Source organism: Solanum pennellii, chromosome 12 (genome assembly GCF_001406875.1).
Source record: "Solanum pennellii chromosome 12, SPENNV200".
In the NCBI taxonomy this organism is placed as follows: Eukaryota; Viridiplantae; Streptophyta; class Magnoliopsida; order Solanales; family Solanaceae; genus Solanum; species Solanum pennellii.
The window spans coordinates 10,315,603-10,330,803 of record NC_028648.1 but is presented as its reverse complement, the minus strand read 5'-3'; the positions used below and the strand labels follow the sequence as shown (position 1 = coordinate 10,330,803).

Below are 15,201 nucleotides of genomic sequence, written 5' to 3'. Positions count from 1 at the left end.
AGTTCTTCAGCTTCCGTCCTTCAGCTCTTCGAGTGAGGTCTGGGGATACAACAAATACACAATGTAATCACACAAGTGAAGGATAGAGTTAACATGAACCGGAAACTATGAGGAAAACAACATTACCTTTCTTCAGGCAGTGAACTGGAACGGGACGAGCAGGGAAACGATCTTCACCAAGAAACTTGAACACTAACAACGAATGAGAATTCCGGGCAGAATCACAAACTCGAACAAAGATTGGGAAAACTGATACGCGAAACGAATTAGAAATTGTGATACTCTTATCGCCACTTGACTCTCCCTGCCTTGAATGTGTTTCTATATATATATTTTAACTATTTTCTTTAGCTGCTCTAAATGTTTTTGCTCAAATAAATCACAACTTTTTTCCATCCCTAACAGTGAAAAAAGAGGTTTATATATGGAGGCTAAAATACGAGCTACACTCCCAAAAATCAACTTATGAAGCTAAAATACAAGTCACACTCCCAAAAATCGTATAAAAACACAAGAATATCAAAACAATAAAGCTAAAATTTAGACTTTCAGAATGAAATTTCTTACCTGATAAAACCTACTCCAACAAAATCTGTTTGAAATTGTGTTCTTCAGTGAGAAACTTGAGAGAAAAGTGTGACAGAGAGACTAATTAGCTTCAATTCATCATCTTGCCAACAATCCAAAAATATTCATTCCTTTTGAACACAAAACAAAAAAACAAACACTTCAGCTAACAAGAAGACTGCTTTAGAACTAACACTTGACGAAATATGTATAGGAAAAGAGAATCGTACTTGCTCTTCAAAAAATTGTTATTTGGAGAAGACGACTTGAGATATGAGTTCTTTGATGACTGCAACTCTTCAACTCAACTCTTCAGCGTGTATCAGAAAGGAGAATCGGTTCTTCAGCTATCTTCACCTCTCTTCAGCTTGGTTCATCATCTCTTTGGTTCATCGAAAATCTGGATGGAAATGTGAAGGAGGAAAGCTGAACGAAGAAAGTGCAGTGAAAGAGTAAAGTGAAGTGAAAAAGTTAATGTTTGGTCATTTATTAATGTTTATTTTTTTTGGCCAATAAAAATGGGAGGGAGTGTTAAAAATATTGGAGGGAATATAATATTTGAGTGAAAAATTTTAAGGCAACACTTATAAAGTGTTGTTTTTTCAATTATAAAAATAGGACATTTTAGAAGTGTGGTCATATATGTAAATAGGTGTTGCCAATTATATCATATTTTAACAACACTTATAAAGTGTATCTTATATTATTAAAGAGTACACTTTTGAAGTGTTGCCAAAATTATTGTAGCTAAAAGTTAAAAATTTTGGGTACGCTTTAAAAGCGTTCCCAAAACTACTTTAGGCAACACTTTACAAGTGTAGTCCAGAATAAGTGTGGTCGTAGGCCTAAAATGGTGTAGTGGAGGGACAAGATCAAGAGTTGGATCAATAGAAGGATAGATCGGGGTAGGAGTTTGATGAGTAGTTTGAGGAGTATCTGGAGCAGTAAAAAAACATTTACTTAGGCCTCATGGATTGTTTTAATTTAGCGTTAGAAGTTGCATTAGGCCAACAATTTTGAGGTTCACTCTTACCTTGAATTAATTTATTTTCTCCACATTTCAATGAAGATGAGACTAGAATAGGATCTGATTTGCAATCAAGTGACAGACAGATGCCTCCAAAATGTCTCCATCACTAATACATTCAACAATTAAACTGGTATCCTAGTTAGATTCCATTTCTAATATAACAGTACTTAATTTGTAACATCTCGCACCTAGAAAGAACTATAAGGAAGTGTAAAATCTGAAAATATTTATTTTTAGAAAGTATAAGGAAATATGAAAATTTTAAGTAAGTTAAAAGTGAGGTTTTTGGTTAACTTCAAACGTTCATAACTCCTAGCTCAAGTGATTTAGATGTAGTTCCATATTTGAATGGAAACCCCTTGGAATGATCTATCCAACGTCTCCGAGTTTGTGCGATTCCGAGTTGTATGAGTGAATTATGCCCTTTGAAAGTTGGGCTGTTGGAATAAAGAAAGTCCAATTCGGATTTTGAAGGGATAGTTTGGTCTTTCTCTTACCCTATTAATTTATTTCATTTTTGGTAATTAATTAGGGGTATAATCTGAATTAGATCAAAAGAGTTAGAGTAATTAGAGAAGAGAAAAGAAGAGGAGAAAAGAGAAGGGCGTTCAGGATTCGTCAAGATCGTCAAAGTTAACTTGTGGATTTCGTCGGGTGATCCCTAAAAATTTATGTGACCTTTCATAGTGTTGAATTCATTCACTCACGCGCCAATCGTTATTTATTCAATGTAATTTCGTTCTTTAGATTTAAGCATTTTAGTTCTTGATGAGTTCTTAAAGTTTCTAAGTTTTGATGTACTATTCTACTTGTGTCAACTTTAAACAATCATATCTCTTAGAATATAAAGAGTTACGTGAGTCATAAATTATTCAGTTAAAGGTAATTGACTCTACTTTCCAACGCCACCAATTTTGCTATCAATCCGATTTTTGAGTAAAAAGTTGTGACTATTTTAGTAACTGATATAGTGTTGTTACAAATGAGCTGACGGAAAAATATGAAAAAGGGTTGTTTTTGTTTTTTGTACCTCCAAGAAATCTCTGAAAGAATTTCTTGACTAATAAAAGGTTCAAAACAATCAGATTTTCATCTTTATAAATGAAAATCATAAATTCTTGGCCATATAGATTCCAATAAACTAATTCAAGAATCTCAAAAAAAGTTAACTTGATCATTTACCTTCAAGCTAGGGTTTCAAGGTTTCTATTCAAGTTCTTATCCAAGATTTTTCAAGAACCTTGTTCTTTCTATCAAGAAAAGTAAGAGTCAAGTCAAGAAGTTAAAAGTCATGTGAAGAAGTCAAAAGTTAAGTCAAGATAATTTCTTAAAGTTTGTCAAAAGTCTTTTACAAACGTTTTAACTTTGTTTTAAAACTTGAATTTTGAATTCAGTATAGAGTAAAGTTAAAGTTCAGTTCTTCAAAAGTATATGGAAATTATGTATTCCCAAAGAGTTTAAAATGTTTTCACATTTAATCAAGTAAAGAAACTTTGATTTCCAAAAGAGCCTTTGAGCTAGTTTTTCAATAAAAAGCCTTTGGACTAGTTTTTCAGTAAAGAACCTTTGAGCTTGTTTTCAGTTAAAGAGTAGATGCTTTCACAACTAAGCAAGAGGAAACTGAGATCTCCAAAGAGCCTCCGGACTAGTTTTCAATAAAAAGTAATAACTTTCTAAATGAAGCAAGCAGCAAAACTGAAATTTCCAAAGAGCATTCCGGCTAGTTTTCAAAAAAAAAAAGTAATAACTTTCTAAATGAAGCAAGTAGGGAAACTGAGATTTCCAAGATAGCCTTTGAGCTAAGTTTTTGAGCATTAATCTCTAATCACAGAAGAAGTATATTTTAATGACTTAAGATCCAGTATATTTTGGGAGTAGTATTGAGCACCGAACTGGGGACGAGCATGAGTTCACATAACTCACGTCTCCATAAAACCATGTTGCCACCATGGGTAGAGAAGGGTCATACTTTTTAGATGAATCCTTTTCACAATAGACTAGCGGATTAATTAGGTAGTTCATAAGCTATATCTTTGGCCAGGTATAGGATGCGCTAACAGTGTGAGGTAGATCTTTGTATCATCGCTATAGCTCTTATGTGATGATTGTTGGTTAGAGAAATTCCCACAACAGTACTTTGTATTTTTATATACATCTGATATATTTGTATTTTTATATACAAACAGAGTTTATATTGTATCTTTGCATGCATAGAGAGTAATTATTGTATTTCTAAATACACAGAGTTGAAAACCATGTTTTAAAGCTTTTCTTTATAGTTCACTTGTTTTAAACTGTTTTATATTGGCATGAGTTAAGTTATGTTAAATTGAGTTGAGCCAGGTAAGTTCTTCAGTTTCTTTCAGATTCTTTTCAAGCCTATGTTGTATTTAGCACTCCAACTCGCGTACTCATACATTCAATGTACTGATTCTAGTTGACCCGCATTATCTTATGATACAGACGCAGGTAACCAGGATCATCAAAGCAGCGCATCGTTGATCCAGTGAGCAATCCAGAGTCAGTTGGTGAGCCTCCTTGCATTCTGGAGGGCTCGTTTTTATTTCTTTCAGTTATTATATTAGTTCATTAGGATGTCGCAGGATTTGTTCCAACATCCATATCAGTTATTTTAGAGGCTTCATAGATAGTCAGTCAAATGTTAGTTTATTCGTCATTATCTTGTTATTGGCTTATCTTCATATTTGAGTTGCCACTTTGGCTAAGTTAAATATTTAGTTAAAAAAAAGAATTATGAATTCAGTTGAGACAGTTAAGTTATTTAGCTTTTGAATCCTTTTCTTTATGCTTAAAGTCTTCTGTTGATAAAGTGAGTCAGGACAAGGGTTCACTTGGGGCCAACAATGCTTCTCGAGTGCCGGCCACGCCCAGGGTGTAGGCTCGGGGCGTGACATAATTCTAGGCAATTTCATGTATAGTAGACATTGTTCAGATTCATACCCTAACTTTTTCACATAATCTCACAATTCAAAAGAAGACAACATATTTATATCAATACCTAAAACCTCAGTAATTTATCTATCATAATATGATTTTTTTCCCCTTGTTTTCCTTTTTTCCTTCTTCATACTACCCACCTCATAAAACATCAAAATAATCAATTTAATTTTTTTTTGAAAAATCCTGAAAACGGTATTTACAAGTCATGTTTTCCAATCACAGTTGACCCATAACCACGACAAAATAGATACAACAACAAAGGGGAATCATATAGATGACATACTATAAACTTGAAAAAAATATGAAATATGAATAAATCCTAGGCTAATTGTATGAAAAAATAGAAATAATGAGATGTGTGGCTGGCCTTTTATAGATGGAGACGATACAATAGATGCTCCACCAAACCCTAGTAAAGACAGATTTTCTTCCACCAAACAATGAACTCCTCCATATAATACCAACTTTCTCCAATATGACAGTGAAACCTCTATTAAACGATTAGCACTGGAAGGATGACTCAAAAATAGTATAAAATTGAAGAAATCTTTACCACATTCTTCAATTTACGGTCGAAATTGTTAATTAGGTTTTAGTGTTCTTATAGAAATTAAACGAGTGGGTGAAATAAAATGTGTTAGGGTAAAATAAATTGGATATGAGTGAAATTAAATGAGTTTTGGGGGAATGAATCGGTTGGGGGACATTTAATATGTGGCTTCACTAGGAGGTCATCGACTCTCACTCTACAAATAATATCTGGGTCGGTCAAAAAGGGTATATAAATATACTTTTGAGTACTTAAGATGTGTAATAGGTCACCCAAATAGTAAAAGCGTGTAAGTGACTTTTCAATACAATTTCAAGCTGGGGCAATTTATGTTTTTTACCATTAAAAATATGTAGGATAATAAATACTAAAAAAGGAAAAAAATCAAGGACTCTTTCAAATTTTGATGGTCCTTGTTCGCTCTATTCCATGGTAAGATAACACTTTGTGGTTTCTCCAGAATGAAGATTGAAGCTTTTTTTAATAGCTACAAAATCCACATGACCACTTCAATAAGTATAATAGCCATTAAATTAAAATTCAATGACAAGGAGAAAAATCATAGCTCTTTAGCAATAATAACACAATATGCAAGATTTTCTAATCTTGTACTCTTTTCATATTTCTTATGCTTAAAGCGATGAATCGCCGAATACATATCTTCTACTTCTTATGTGTCTCAATTTATATGATGCAGTATGACTTGATATGTAATTTAAGAAGAAAAAAAAAGAAAGACTTTTGAAATTTGTTATCTAAAAAAAATTATGGATGCTTGTATGACTATAATGTTAGGATTTTGCCCTGATTTTCTTACCATAATCGAGTTTTATTATTACCTTGAAGTAAATTAGAGCATTAGCATAATTGCATTTACTTTTTCTGAAAGGAAAATATAATTCTTTTCATATTTGGTTTATTATTTTCTTTTAGAAAAATGTTTTGGAAAATGTTTTAAGACTCTATAAATATAAGTTTGTTTCTTCTAACATATAACAATAACATCCACAATGTAGTCGCTTAGAGACTTTAGTTTATGGAGAGATGTATTCTCTCTACAGTTTCAATGTTTTTCTTCATATTAGTTTTGCTATAATAATATTTTGATTTTTAGTATAAGTTTTTGTTTTCTGATTTATCAACCATATAATTTGCAAATTATAAACTTTCGCATGACGTCATAATCATCCCTTCAGAACCCAACAAATGGTATCAGAGCACATGGTTCAAAGATCCGATGGTTCAATGATCTAATGCTTGAAGAAGGTTGAAGACATGGTTTCAAATCAATTTGTAATCAATTTGATGATAATGAAAGTTTTTGTCAAGCTACACGTGGAGAAGAAGTTTCAAGCATATTTTCAACATTCCTGTTGCTGCATCTTTGAAAATAAAAATAAAATATTTTTAAATCATTTTTAATCCATATATTTTAAACTTTATTTTAACCATGACAAGAAGCAATGATGAAGACTATGTGAACAACAGAGAGTATCATGATTCATGCAGTTGAAAAAGAAGAATCAAGTTTGTCTAGAAAATCCAGCCAAAAGGGGAGATTTATTAGGGCTTTGCCCTGATTTTCTTACTATATTTGAGTTTTATTTTTATCTTGAACGAAAATTAAAGAATTACCATAATTGCTTTTACTTTTTTCTGAAAGGAAAATATAATTCTCTTCATATTTGTTTATTCTTTCCTTTTAGGAAAATGTTTTGGAGTAGGAAAAAGTTTTGGAGTAGCTAATCCCTTTTTAATAGGAAAAAGTTTTAGTTTTCTATAAATATATGTTTGTTTCTTCTAACATACAACAATAAAATCCACAATGTTGTCGTTTAGAGACTTTAACTTATGCGGAGATTTATTCTTTCTACAGTTTCAATGTTTTCTTCATATTAGTTATGGTATAATAATATTTCGATTTTGGTGTAAGTTTTTGTTATCTGATTTGTCAATCATATGATTTGCAAATTATAAGCTTCCACATGACGTTATAATCACACCTTCAGAACCCAACATATAAATCATTTCATTAAAGATAAAATATGCATTTTAAATTAAAATTGTTACTAAATATAAAAAGTGTATCATTCTTTTTCAGATTGACTAATATAAAAAGTGAGACATTTTAATTAAGACACAAAGAATAATAAGTTTGGCAAGTCGAAATAATGAAACGTAATTACTTAAGTTTATAGCTTTATAACTCTTACACAATATAATTTTTTTCTTAATAAGAAAATAAAAAATATTCAAACTAAATTTATAACATGTGTAATCCTTTTGTCTTTAGTTCTATAGCCTAGAATATTATTTATTTATTTTTATTTTTCCTTCTATTTTCCTAATTACTTTATTTAAGGGCATCTCAAATCCAATCCTCTATTTTACTCTTCAAATATAGAGTTCTCTATTTTTTCAGACAACTAACTCCAACTTAATTCGCTATTTTACTCTCTAAAAATGAATTTTTTTCTCTCTTCTCAATATCATGTTATTATTTCTATTTCATTCTTATTTTCTTATTTCATAATATAAATCTTTTATTTCTCTTTTTCGAAATAATTATTATTTTTAATGTGATGTAAAATTATATTTTATTCTAAATTTTTAAATAACATAAATTGCAATAAAATATAATATAATACATAAATTAGGAGACAAATTCAAATAAAAGTGACAAACAAAACATAAACACTCAATTTTCATAATCATTATGTTGTTCCCACAAATGCTCTATTAATGTATTACGGAGTTCAAAATGAGCATTTTTGTCCTTAATTTTTTTATGTCTAGCTAAAAACTGTTCAAATCGGAGATTTTCCTCTACCACCATTTCTATAGTTGGAGTTGGAGCCTCTACGACATCTTGAATTGGTGCATTGAGATCACGTTCATCCTCAATTAATTAAAATTGCATAAGATGAATCATAAATTCAAACAGATGAGATGCATATATTGGATTGGTGTATACATTATCTGCGGATAGATTTTACCCGATTAATATCTACATGTAATTTTATTTATCTAAAAGTAACTTTGAGATAACTATGAGAATCTCATCCTACTCGGGAAGATGTTATCATAGTCTTCTACATCCAAACAACAGGACGACGAAAGACTAAATAGATATATCAAAGCCAAGAAATTTTAGAGACGAAACTAAATTTTATTAGAAACTATGAATGATCCAAATGTTCGTGATTACCTGCAACGAGAACAACAATGAATATTTGAAAAAAGAAATCAACAATGACAACCGCAATCATCGCTAACACAATCACAATCGCAACAATTGTCGGAATCATATCCTAATTTCTTTTTGAATAGTACTAGATTTGAAAACGACCTACCGGATTACTAAATTATTGTTGTGATCAATTAATTATTATGTTATGTATTGTTTTAATCTTGTATTTAAATTATTATGTTATGCATTATATTGTATGATTATCTTGTATTAAATTATTATATTATGTATTGTATTATTATCTTGCATTTAAATGATCATATCATGTATTATATTTTTAAATTACATTTATTTTCCATTTAGTTTTATGTATTAATGAAAATTAATAATAAAATAAAAATTTATTATTGATGAAAATTAGAAAAAAATTTAATACTACTTATTTGAAATTAAAGTAGTATATATTAAAAACATTTTTTAGAATATTATATTATATATAAAAAGAATTATGAATATCAAATAGCTAATTAATGGAATTACATGTAAAATAATATGTTAATTAGAAAGTAATATAAATAATAATAAAATATTAAAAAAGTGAAATAAAGATAGTAAATAGTAGTTCTTCATATTTGGAGATAAGTTGGAGTGCCCATTCTCTATTTTATTCTTCAAATGTAGAAATTAGAGAATGAAGATTAAAATAAAGGTAGATTGATGATGGTATAAGGAAGTTAAAATATTTTATATATTTCAATTTTTTTACCTTTCATGTCTTTACCTATTCTAAATTAATTTAAGACGTCAAAACTTAACTATTAAACATAAATTAGCTAATTTATTTATTTGAACCAATAATAATTTGTATTAACACTAACAATTCCCATGCTTTTTTTTTTGGTAAATTATGTGGGCCAGACAACTAAAGATAAAAACAAATTCTTTTAACTTTCATATTTATAACTTTACCTTTTGAATTAAAATACTACTAAATATAAAAATATATCTTTTAGATTTACTAAAAGAAAAAGTGAATCAATATAATTAAGACAGTTTGGCAAGTCGAAATCATGAAACGAAATTACTTGAGTTTATAGCATTACAACTCCTACCCAATTACTTTCATTACCATTTTCATCAACATATACTTGGATCAAACATTAAATTAAAAAAAAAAAGTGAAAAAGTAACATGTTAAGCACAAAATAAGAATGTTGAATTTGAAACTTGAAAAGGAAAAAGCAAAAGTAGTTCCTTAGACTATGAACAAAATCTTAGATACACATCTTAACTAAACTAAGGCCCTATTATTTTTTGAACTTCTTTGTTTGGTAATTTTATACACCTTTGTCTTACGTGGCACACTTCGTGACTCCACACAATTGAGGCGCGAAGAAGATATTTGAATGTCATGTAAGCCAAAAATATGCACAAAATTACAAAAAGATAAGTTCGAGGGGCCTATAGGACCTTAGAATAGTTAAAATATGTCTCTGAAATTTTAATCATAGTTTGGAGAGGTACTTGTGCATTTCCCAGCTTGAAACAATGAACCAAACTTTATGGCCATTCAATTGTCAATAAGCACAAACCTGATAAAGAATATCTCTCCCAATATATGTAAGGTACTATAGGGTCTTATATCTATCAAATTGAAGATCTATGAACCTAGTTTCAACACATTAAGGGTTTGTTTGACCATGCGATATGGTATCATGATATAGAATCATGATACGGTAATATGATATGGAATTATAAGATGAAATTGAAGTTTTATTTGGACATGCAATGTGAAATTTTTGGTGTTGTATATTTTCTCATAAATATAAAAATCTCATAAGTTGTAAAATTATTAAAATAGCCTCAATTGTTTATTCAATCTTATCAAATAAAAAAATTTATAAAATCGCATAATAAATTATTACAAAGCTATTTGTTCTCCACTTAAGTAATTGTTTCATCTGGCTTTAATTTAATAAAAAAATGAACATAAATTGTAGTGTACTAGTTTTTAATATAATTCTCCCACATAATACGAACGATTTCCTCAAGTTGAACTTGCATTTCTCGATCATTTGACTGAGAAGACGAACCAACATTGTTACTTTGAGTCATTTGTTGGTCAATATCATCCGCAACTATATTTTCATGTTTATAGACCATAAATATTTTATCACTTTAACAATCGGTTGGTGTGAGTTAAAGTGATTATATGTTTGTGAGAATAATAAATTTTAAAAAGTAATGATGTGATTATAAATTATATTTACATATAAATAATGGTTAGTAGATATAAATGTGGGGTTGTTTTAACAAAATATAAACTCATGGATCAATTTTTGTATTAAAATATCTCAAATCATGATATGGAATCACCATGTAATTCCATATCATTTTTTTGGAGAATATGGAATCACATCTCATGATTCCATATCATGAGATGAAATTAGCGTGAAATCGCATGTCTAAACGCTTCCATCTCACGATACCATATCGTGATATGATATCACAGGACCAAACGCCTACTTAAGTTTGATTGCCTATATAACATCAGAGTGGAAAAATATTCATATTAGGACTCGTTGGTATTAGAGTTATGTTTAGATAGTTGACCTACTCCACTTTTTATTACTTTGTCCCAAAGACTATAAAACAAAACATTAGATTAAAAATTCTCCATAGATAATAGAAATCTTAGCTCAAAAGCTTAATAACTAAACTTCAATCTCAAATCAATTCAATTGAATGACATGATCAATTTTCTATATCCATACATTTCATAAGATACAAGTTACATATGTCTAAAGACTACAATAACATTTTGTCATGATACATGGATACATAGCCGCTTAACGTGTCACGAAATTTCATTCAGACACTCAAATTATGACAAATTCTAATTGAGCATTTAAACACATGATCAGATACTTTCGGTTCAAATTTTTGTTCAATTAGTAGTCAATCTAAGATTAAGTCTCTTTAACCACACAGAGTGAAGTAGTGTATAGATTACATCAAAGGGCTGAGAAGGCCTATGCAACTTAAAATGCCTTTGCAATCTCCTTACTCTTTTCTGCATTTTCAGGTACTTGCCTCGAGAAACTCCTTGTAAGATTGTCTTCAATTCTTCGATTTTGTTAACTTGAACACTCAACGAAAATTGACTCCAATCAAGAACATCACTAAATGGCAACGAATAATTGTCCGAAATTATAACAGGAACACATCCTGCATAGATTGCTTCAGTAATTCTTGGACTTGCAACTTCATATCCACTAGGAGCTAAACAGAACTTGCTCTGTCCCATTAAATATGTGTAGTTTTCACCCTTTGGAAGGTACTCGTATACTCGAATATCGTCATCTTTACCTTTCCAATGTTGAAGTAATCTTTGTCTAATGTATCCATGTGATCCACCAGCAAAGAAGGCGAGAAAAGGGCGATTTTTCGGGTGTAATCCTAGGTCTGGTGGTGCAAGACTAAGAGTGTTGGCTAATCCATAGACCTCAGGCAATGAAATGTCTCTTTTTGGTTCAAATCCTTCTGAGGTATTGGCATTGCATAACACTCTGATGAAGTTTTTGAAGAGTTTTGGATTTCCATCAGAGATTTCTGGTGCCTGAATTGAGTTTCCACATAGTTATGCACCTCAACTTTAAGAATTAGAGCAGATATATCATTTATGGTGCTTAAAAAATGTATATATTTTAAAGCGAAAAGGGGGAATACATATTCTGGGGAAAGACTCAAATATGTTATCGAACTTTGTGAGAAGAATCATTTATTCAGTTAAAACTTCGACTCATTTATGTCATTTCTATTTGAGAAAAGTCTCCTCCATGCTATTATTTGTGACCTGAAATAGTGTTTAAGTCTTTTCTCAAAGTATGATGACATATTTGAGCTTTTTTCTTTCAAAAGATAAATTTTATTAGATGTGATCGAATCATAATTGACCACGTGTAAAAAATGGTTTTGCAAAATTATAAATGTTTTCCGTCAACAAATAATGACAAGAATGAATTTTTTCTCAAATAGAAATGATATAGACAATATTGATGAGCCTTTTCTCAAAGTTCAATGACATATTTGAGCATATTCCTTACGTACATACTCCTCATCTTTACGATTCACAACGATATATCATCTAGAAAATGATGCACATATTAATTTCAAATTAAAAAAAATGTGTCACTTTTGTTAGAGCGAGTGAGCGCGCACGTACCCAGTCATGGCAAGAAACAAGGAAATGATCAGCACCATTGCTTCTATTCCAATAAGGATACTTGTTAGAGATTATATGAATGTAATCCTCAACAACCCTTTGTAATTTTGCTCTGAAAATATGATTTGTGCCTGGAACAAAAAGATATCGAACAATATATGCTACACTTATTGGTAAAAAAAATGCATGAGCTTCATCAGGATTGGAAGCCAAAAAAGGTAGTTTTTTTTCCCCTTTATTATGACTCTCCATTTCACTAATAAAGTGACCTTCTATTGCATATACCTCTTTCATTGGTCCATTATGTACCATAGGCAAATCCCCTTCTTTGTATGTCCAAACCTTAAATCTCTTCATCATCTCTATATAACTCCTGCATTTTAACATCTAAGCTTGAATATTATAAACAAAAGGATGGTCGTAGACGCAGAGTCACTACAACAAAAAACAATTTTTAGCAGCAACGTACATTATCAAAGAGTACTATTGAAGTCTTTACTCCTATTAGTCTAATTAATTATCATTAGCTTTGATGTTTTTTTTTTTGGTTTCTCACCCGGTGTTCGGTATCCACATTAGAGCCCGACTAAATTCAGACGCGCTGGAAAGTCATACATTGAAGATAAACCGCTCCCTAACAAAGTTACTCCGTACCCAAGGGCCATTAATTAGCTTCGATGTTTTTATCGACTTAAGTGACCTTTACAAAAAACCTAAAATGTAATTATCATTAGTAATTTCCTTTTGAAAACATATTTAACGGCTATTGTTATTAATTAACTGTTGTTAAAGATCATTTTTAGTATAGTGTTAAAAGTACATGGCTTACGGTATAGAATAACTTTTGCATGAACCTTGTATATAGAGTAAGAAATTTATAAATGTGAAAACAATTATTTTTTATATTAACTTGAGATCATGTATCAACTCATATACAAATTTAATATTCTAAATCCGATAGACCAAAAATTAATATTTAATATTGCTTTGGCAATTTTCTTAAGAAAACAAATCATCTTCTAGTGTTTGATTATCAGAATATATTTCCCCAAATATTCCATCACTCTTGGATGAGAGTCAACAATATTCTTTTATAACTATCTCCACTCTTAATAACTTCATGATATCATTATGTTAACCAACATTTACACATGAGAAAAAAGTCTAAAATATATTCAAATTTTGACCGAAATTGTTATTTTGATATTGAACTTTAGAAAGGATCTTTTTTACCTATCTACACTATTTAATAGTGTATTTTAAAGGTTTATATGTACCTACGTGAACTTCATATATATTGCATACTTGTTATCAATATTAATTACTACTCAAAATTTTCATCAAAACACTAGCCATACTTAGGGCTGACTCAACAATATTGGAGGTTTAAAGCGAAATTTAAGAGAGGAACCTTAATATATTGATTTTTATATAACATAAATAAAGGTTTAATCCAATCATATCCCTCCGTAATTAAATTCTTGTATTATTGCGCTACTTTTAATCAAGATGTGTCTTACCAAACATAGAGAGGGAAAATTAAATAAAAGAAATTAAAGATACATAATAGTATAATACTTAACTGGTGAAAGGCAAATGAATTTCTATATATAGATCCACTTGGAATAAAATTTTGATCTTCTTTATAAGAAGTATAGTTTCTTGATCGAATAGCTCTCCATATAGCTGCTCTTGCTCTCCCTAAATCTTCTTCAATTTTTTCTACACCACTCTTTCTCTGTTTCATGCAAATCATAAAATAGTCAACCATACAGTCGCAAAGCCAGAAATTTAGTTAAACGGGACGTTCAAAATAAAATATATACTAATAAGAAAATATTTTCTGATCTATCTGCATATATAGTAGTATAGTATAATTTTTCGACAAAAGGTGTTTGACTGGCAGAGGCAGAGCTAGATGGGGGTTCATGAGTTCGGTCGAACACAGTTGCTTTTTCGTAAACCTTGTATTTGTACTAGAAAATTAGTTATATATATATATATGTATATTAATTTGTGAACCCCTAACAAAATTAATTGATGGTTCTAAAGGAAATTTAGAACCCCCAAACTCTAAATCTCTACGCCACTTAAACCATACAGACTACATAAAAAATAATCTTTAGCATCAAACACTAAATATATACTTTTAACAATAATTGACACACTTTGTAAATGTCTGTAAAGCCTATACATACATACCTTATTAACATGATGAGTAACAGGAGTGAGGGGTGCTTGTAATTGATTGTTTGTGGGATGAGATGAAAATGTGATGATGGAATTATTATAATTTAGTGTGGAGAAGTAGAGAAGGAAGAGAAGAAGCAAAAATATTAGTAAAAATATTGGAGAGCTTAAGCTTGTAGTAGACATTCTTTCTTCACTATGCTTTTTGTAGAATACATATAGTTGATATAGCGATGAATATGGAAAAAGAGATGGCACTAGCTTGCTAGCTACTTCTATACCTAATTTGACGTGACACGAAATTATAATTTAAAATAAATAATAGATATTAATATATGATATAATTTAACTTGACACAAACTTATAATTTAAAATAAATTTATATAATTAGAAATTATTACATTAAAAATAAAATAAATATTTTAAAATTAAATTGTTATTCAATATAAAAATAACAATTTATTGGGAATGACAATTAGTAGCATAGC

At 29.9% G+C, this 15,201-nt stretch overlaps 1 protein-coding gene and 1 long non-coding RNA gene across 5 annotated transcripts; both read right to left on the bottom strand.

The window, feature by feature from the left end:
* Window positions 1-5,313, bottom strand: LOC107007612. Of its 3 annotated transcripts, XR_003575778.1 has the most exons (5): window positions 1,601-5,313; window positions 798-967; window positions 568-698; window positions 127-249; window positions 1-39 (listed from the first exon to the last, which is right to left on the bottom strand). It is a non-coding gene; the product is annotated as an uncharacterized LOC107007612 (long non-coding RNA). The 3 variants fall into 3 exon arrangements; XR_001455130.2 differs by lacking the exon at window positions 1,601-5,313 and having other exon boundaries at window positions 798-1,150; XR_001455131.2 differs by lacking the exon at window positions 1,601-5,313 and having other exon boundaries at window positions 127-192; window positions 798-1,149.
* Window positions 5,314-11,018: 5,705 nt separating this feature from the next.
* LOC107006082 (probable glycosyltransferase At3g42180) lies at window positions 11,019-14,946 on the bottom strand. 2 transcript variants are annotated; one of them, XM_015204729.2, is made up of 4 exons: window positions 14,726-14,946; window positions 14,107-14,261; window positions 12,524-12,896; window positions 11,019-11,917 (listed from the first exon to the last, which is right to left on the bottom strand). In XM_015204729.2, the coding sequence occupies exons 1-4, from the start codon at window positions 14,897-14,899 to the stop codon at window positions 11,246-11,248; spliced, it is 1,374 nt and encodes a 457-aa protein (XP_015060215.1). In that variant the 5' UTR covers window positions 14,900-14,946; the 3' UTR covers window positions 11,019-11,245. The 2 variants fall into 2 exon arrangements, with proteins under 2 accessions (XP_015060215.1, XP_027769242.1); XM_027913441.1 differs by lacking the exon at window positions 14,726-14,946 and having other exon boundaries at window positions 11,035-11,917; window positions 12,524-12,910; window positions 14,107-14,170.
* Window positions 14,947-15,201: the final 255 nt, after the last annotated feature.